Source organism: Furipterus horrens, unplaced genomic scaffold (assembly GCF_987537825.1).
Source record: "Furipterus horrens unplaced genomic scaffold, mFurHor1.1.pri manual_scaffold_8, whole genome shotgun sequence".
Lineage (NCBI taxonomy): Eukaryota > Metazoa > Chordata > Mammalia > Chiroptera > Furipteridae > Furipterus > Furipterus horrens.
The window spans coordinates 85868161-85875008 of record NW_028327178.1 but is presented as its reverse complement, the minus strand read 5'-3'; the positions used below and the strand labels follow the sequence as shown (position 1 = coordinate 85875008).

The 6848-nt window shown below is 44.0% G+C and overlaps 1 protein-coding gene and 1 non-coding gene across 2 annotated transcripts; both read left to right on the top strand.

Moving 5' to 3' along the window:
- The first annotated feature begins 2606 nt into the window (after positions 1–2606).
- On the top strand, positions 2607–3364 carry LOC150003279 (glutathione S-transferase P). Its single transcript, XM_090285226.1, has one exon. It carries the CDS (start codon positions 2656–2658, stop codon positions 3286–3288), a length of 633 nt encoding a protein of 210 aa, XP_090141352.1. The 5' UTR covers positions 2607–2655; the 3' UTR covers positions 3289–3364.
- A 2223-nt stretch (positions 3365–5587) lies between these two features.
- On the top strand, positions 5588–5777 carry LOC150003278 (U2 spliceosomal RNA). Its single transcript, XR_016512853.1, has one exon. It is a non-coding gene; the product is annotated as a U2 spliceosomal RNA (small nuclear RNA).
- The last annotated feature ends 1071 nt before the right edge of the window (positions 5778–6848 follow it).

Below are 6848 nucleotides of genomic sequence, written 5' to 3'. Positions count from 1 at the left end.
GGGGTGGGGCCCAGGAATCTCTGTTTTAACTAACCCTCCAGGTGAATATACTGCTTGAAAACCATTAACTTAGACTACTGGGATTTACCCTTGAACTGGGAATACCTGAACTTTGGCACATGACTGGGGGAAGGCTGATGGACTGTCATAGTTAATATTGGGATTAGTTTTCTAGCATATCTTCCTAGTCTGAGAAGACTGAAAGCTAAAACTACATTTCCACCCATTAAAATGCTCATGTGAGCTTATAAATGAAACCTGAATCAGAAAGGAGAGGATAAGACTCCAAGAACACCAACTTATAGTATAAACATGGCACAGGGGCTGGGGTTCTGGAGGTGGCAGCTGTGGCAGCAGCTTCCTGGCTTGCAACATTATGACTGTGAGCATGGCAATAGAGCTCTTGGCATCAGAGTTTTCAGTGGGGTGTGATTCTGTGACTACTTCTTTTTTTTTATTGTGGTTTAAAAAAAAAAAAACCCACATAGCGTTACATTTATGACCTCAACCACTTTTTTTTATAGCTTTTAGATAGAGGGGAATGGAGGGAGAAAGAGAAGAGAAACATTGATGTGAGAGAGAAACATCAACCAGTTGATGTTAGTGATCAGCCAACTAAGCCACACCAGTCAGGGCAACCTCAACCACTTTTAAGTGTACAGTTTGTAGTGTTAAATATATTCACATTGTTGTACAACATATCTCTAGAACTTTCTCATGATGCAAAACTGCAACTCTATCCATTAAACACGAATTCCTCCTCCCCCAACCCTTGGCAAGTAACTTTCTATGTTCCTATGATTTCCACTACTTTAGAGGCTTCATATTAATGGAATCATACAGTAGTTTTCCTTTTGTGGCTGCCTTATTTCACTTAGCATAATGCCCTCAAGGTTCATCAATGTTGTAGCATGTGGCAAGATTTCCTTCTTTTTAAAGGCTGCATAATGTTTCATTGTTATGTATACATCACATTTTCTTATCTATTTACCTATCTATGAACATTGAGTTTTCCTCCACCCCTTAGCTATTGTGAATAATGCTGCAATGTACATGGTTGTGCAAACATTTCTTCAAGATCCTGCTCTGAATTCTTTTGGATGTATACCCAGAAGTGAGATTGCTGGATCATATAGTAATTCTATTTTTAATTTTTTGAGGAAACTCCATACTATTTTCCATAATGGCTGCACATTCTGACTTTTTTTTTAAAGGGTCAGGTAGTAAACATTTTAAGCTTAGTGGGATGTATGGTCTCTGTCACAACTATTTAGATCTGTGTTATAGTGTGAAAGCAGTCACAGGCAACATGTGAACAAATGGGTGTGGCTGTGGTCCATTAAAACTTTATTTATGTAAAAATTGATAGCAAGCCTGCTGGCAATAATTTACTCACCCCTAGGATAGACTGTGTTTCTTCAGGTGTGCCAATAATTCTGTGATTAAATAGCTTTCTTCTAGATTAGATTAGGTTGCCCACCACTAAGAATACTGAATAATAAAACCTGAATTAACTGGTGCTCTGTTAACGAGAAAGAGAGGAAATGACAGTTGAGTGGACAACCAGTGTAATTTCCTACAAAAGATAGTGTATACAGGAAAAGAAATAGTAGATGAGAGAGAAGATTGGAAGGGGATTGTCATAGCCAGCCTCCAAAATGGCCCCCAATGATCCTTACTGCCTTTTATTCACACCCTTGTGAATGGTTAATAGATAGGTCAATGCCTTACAGGATAGTTCCCTTCCACAATGAATAGAGCAGACCTGTGTAATCAACGAATATTGCAGAAATGCCAGTGTGTGACTTCCAAGGCTAGGTTATAAAAACTGTTGTATCTTGCATCTTGCTCTCTCTTGAATCACTTGCTTTGGGGCAAGCTAGCAGCCAGCCAAGTCTCAAGGAAGTCCTATGGAGAGGTTCATGTGGCAAGAAACTGAGGGCTCCTGCCAACAGATGATGTGAACACATCGTCTTGGAAGAGGATGCTTCAGTCTCAGTCAGACCTTCAGCTGACTGAAGGCTCCTGAGCCTGAACCACCCAGCTAAGCTGCTCTGGAATTCCTGACCTACCAGATTGAGTACATAAATGTTTATTGTTGTTTTAGGCCTCTACTTTTTGAGATTATTTGTTGTATGGCAATATGTAACTAACAGAATACAATAAAATACCAGTATAAATAGTAATTATTTATGAATGATAGGATTACAAGTGAGTCTTAGTATCTTTGTTGGATTTGAAGTTTTGACATTTTGGCAAAAAACATGTGCTTAAATCGTCACATTCCCCTTTTCTCTTTGGTCGATTCTTCCCACCTGCTTTTCCACAGCACTCAGGTTAGTGCCACACACCATGCTATGAGTTTTTTGTCTGATCTACACTGTGATGTCTCACTTGGTGTCAATCTTTTTCTTCTCCAGGCAATCCACAAGACTAATATATGCCTAGTTCATTCTCAAGCACCACAAAACTAAAGAAAGAGGTCAGACCTGAAAGCCTTGTATATCATTCTCTAAGACCCAATGTCTTTGAACAGACTTCCCAGAAACAGGTCTCAGGTAGGAAGGAAAGGCTCCCAGGAGAAACTAGTAAGAAAGAAGCAGCTCAGCAGCCGCCGCATTCGCCGTTGTTGGGGCTTTTGTCTGCACCGCCACTATGCCGCCCTACACCGTCGTCTACTTTCCTGTTCGAGGGCGCTGCGAGGCCATGCGCATGCTGCTGGCTGACCAGGGCCAGAGCTGGAAGGAGGAGGTGGTGACCAAGGACACCTGGCTGCAGGGCTCGCTCAAGGCCTCCTGTCTGTATGGGCAGCTCCCCAAGTTCCAGGACGGAGACCTGACTCTGTACCAGTCCAATGCCATCCTGCGCCATCTGGGCCGCTCCCTCGGGCTGTACGGGAAGGACCAGCGCGAGGCGGCCCTGGTGGACGTGGTGAACGACGGCGTGGAGGACCTCCGCTGCAAATACGGCTCCCTCATCTACACCAACTATGAGGCGGGCAAGGAGGATTACGTGAAGGAGCTGCCGGGGCGCCTGAAGCCTTTTGAGACTCTGCTCTCCCAGAACCAGGGGGGCCAGGCCTTCATCGTGGGCAGCCAGATCTCCTTCGCCGACTACAACCTGCTGGACTTGCTGCTGGTCCACCAGGTCCTGGCCCCCGGCTGCCTGGACTCCCTGCCCCTGCTCTCTGCCTACGTGGCTCGCCTCAGCGCCCGGCCCAAGCTCAAGGCCTTCCTGGATTCCCCCGAGCACGTGAACCGCCCCATCAATGGCAATGGGAAGCAGTGAGGGCTGGTGGCGCCCTCAGGGGGAGGCGTGGCCTGCCTGCCTTCCCTTCCAATAAAATTTCCAGAGAAAAAAAAAAAAAAAAAAAAAAAAAGAAAGAAGCAGGACCTGAGAGAGGGGTGATTTTAGACCTCAGCCTAATCTCATAGGGGCGTTTTGGAACATAAATTTTATCTCCAAGTTGGTTCCTACTCAAGGCACAGGAGCTTGTTGCTCATAGTCCAGCACTTGTCAGTCAAGAAATAAGCTCCAGCCCTGAGTGGTGTGGCTCAGTTGGTTGGGCATCCTTCTGCAAAGCAAAAGGTCACTGGTTCAATTCCTGGCCAGGGCACATGCCTGGGTGGCGGGTTCAGTCCCCTGTCTGGGCGCATACGAAATCAATGTTTCTCGTTCTTTGTTTCTCCCTCCCCTCCCCGCTCCCTAAAAATAAATAGATAAAATCTTAAAAAAATAAAAAAAGAGTTTAAGAAGAAAAAAGAAAAACTCCTGTCCTCTCTGCTTCTAGGCAGAGCAGTTCCAGTGGCCTGAAGAGACATAGGACAGTCCTCTAAAGAGAATACAGATGTATGTCACTGGAAGCAAAAGCAGAGAGAAGCCAGGCAAGTGACGTGCAGAAATAATCAATGGTAATGACGTCCTTTGGGTGAAATAAAGTCATGTAAAAACAAAACAAAACTATATGTATTATCAGTTTTTTGTTTTTTGCCTTATTGCTTTTTCCAAGAAAACTACTAAATTCAAGTTTTCAAAAATTGTCAATGGGACCCCGGGGTGTCTAGTGTCGGGGGAGGGGTGTACTGAGAGTGTCCGTAACACCCTATGGAGGCATTATGATATTTCCTTCTTTCTTTTTCTTTTTTAAGACTTTGTTTATTTATTTTATTTCTTTTTTAGAGAGAGGAAGGGAAGGAGAAAGATAGGGAGAGAAACATCAATGTATGTTTGCCTCTCACACGTCTCCAACTGGGGACCTGGCCTGCAACCCAGACGTGTGCCCTGACTGGGAATCGACCCAACTACCCTTTGGTTCACAGGCTGGTGCTCAATTCACTGAACCACACCAGCCAGGGCAAGATATTTCTTATGAGGCTCACTGTCACTAAGTGTGGAGGATAAAGAGGTGGGAAATGAGATGCTTGGTAAGAAGACTACTTAGAAGGCAATGAAAAAGTCTGGATGAGAGTGATAGATTTATGCTATGGCAGCAGAGACAAATAAGAAAAAAATAGCATTCTACCATCCCACCAGACTGGAAGAACCCAGCTTTGTGAGCTTGGAAGAGGTGGAATATCCATGGCAGTTCGTTTTTACTATTTAATTTTTTCAACCACAAAATCTTCCTCTGTGGGCATCAGATACCTCACTTGCAAAAAGGGTCAGTTATAATACTCATGAAAAATAATAGTAGTAGCAACATTTATTGATCACTTTACTGTGATGAAGGTACTGACTGTTCCAGAGCCTCTACAATTGTTACTCTTAACCCTCACAACAAACCTATGAGGTAGGCACAATTACTGTCCCTATGTGACAGATGAAGACACTGAAGCTCAGAAAGGGTAACTTGCCTAAAGTCCCATAGCTAGTACCTGTCTCAAGATTGTTGAAAAGGTTAAATGTCTGCATCCCTTAGACTTTATCTTTGCTGTGCCCGAGGGCTTGACAGATGGGGAAGAGTGCTGGAAGCACTAGCCACAAGCCCTGCAGCGACAATCACTGCCACCCAGGAACTGGCCCCATCCAAGACTCTCAGAAGGGGATATCTTTAAAAATATTGTTTTAACTTATTTTTAGAGAGAAGGGAAGGGAGTGAAAAAAGGAAAGAAACATCAGTTAGTTGCCTCTCGTGCTTCCCCAACTGAGATCTGGCCCACAACTCAGGCACGTGCCCTGACTGGGAATCAAACTGGTGACCTTCGGTTCGCAGGCCACCGCTCAATCCACTGAGCCACACCAGCCAGGGCCCAAACCATAAGCGTTTAAAACTCTACAGAACTCAACTGAAAATCAAAGGCCACATTCTGGTATTCCAAGACTTTGAGAATTAAGTAATTTGCCAGAGGTCACACAGCTGCCAAGTCCTGGATTTCCCAAACCCCCTGAGTATTCCCATGCAATACCACATTCACACCCTTTCCTCCCAACAACCAAGGCAAAGCCTCCACCTACCTGCAGGCTTTCCGTGGACTGGTCATACTTGAGCCTCAGCTCCTCTGGGACACTGTTCCTAGTGCCTCTCCTTGTCCTTACCTCTCCTCTTCCCCCAAGCAATCTTTTAAAACAGGGCTTTAATGTAACAAGAATCGCTTCTCAGCCTTTTGGCTAAGACCAGTTATAATATCTATTCTAATCAGTTTAATATCTGGTATATTTTTTATCCAAAGACAACATATTAAGTAGATTTTTGGAGCAGGGAGATGGATTAGGAGCTTGCTGGGTCTCCCCCACACATCAACCCAGTAAGCGGTACTTCTGGGAAGGGTGCACCAAAAAAAAAAAAAAAGAAAGAAAGAAAGAAAATGTCTGTGTCTCTTCCTCCTCCCCTGCCCTGTAATTCTCTCCATAATGGTGAACGTGTCCAAGGGTGGAAGAGCAGGTACCTCCAGGATAAAATTCTACCTCCTTGACTTGGCCTCCAGGTCTCCATCACATGGCCTTGGCCTCTGTGCCAGGTGAGCGTCCTGCCTTATCTCCAAACCCAGCCAGGAAAACCTCCCCTCCACTCACTTGGTGTTACCTTTGCCTGAAATCACCCTTGGTGCTCCTGTCTGGCCTGAGGACCTTTGTTCACTTGTTCAGAACATCTGTGTTATTTAATGAGCTTTTTAAAAGTTACAGTAAAAAGTCTTTAATGAGTGTGTAACTAGGAGTATTTGAGAAATGACCAGCTCCTCGCCCATGTCTTTTTGAGGTTGGGGATTATCAGAGACAAATAAAAGCATATTTTTTCTTTGCACTTTTCCATGTCTGCTCAACACTGACAAGGGATGACAGATGAGCATCTCTCTTTCTAAAGCTTTGAACTCTGTATATTAAGCTATATGTTTGGAAAATGACATAAAGTAGACAGTTACCTGGAAAAATAACAACTACCAAAAATTGTCCATAAAATAGAAAACTTGAATGGACTTATTATACACTAAAGAAATTGAATTTCATACCCTGGCTGGTGTGGCTCAGTGGATTGAGCACAGGCCTGCAGACCAAAGGGCACGTGCCTGGGTTGTAGGCCAGGTCCCCAGTTAGGGGCTTGCAAGAGGCAACTGATCAATGTTTCTCTCACACATCTATGTCTCTCTCCCTCTCCTTCTCTCTCCTTCTCCATTGCTCTAAAACATAAGTAAATATAATCTTTAAAAAAAAGAACTTGACTTAGAATAAGAAATTTTAGCCACAGATAACTTTACCAAATCCAAATGTCCTCACAGGTACTTTTATCACCTTCAAGGAACAGAAAATGTCTCTGTTACCCAAACTAAGAAACAAGATTCAACCCTGGCAGGAGTGGCTCAGTGGATTGAGTGTCGGCCTGTGAACAAAAGAGTTGTAGGTTCAATTCTCAG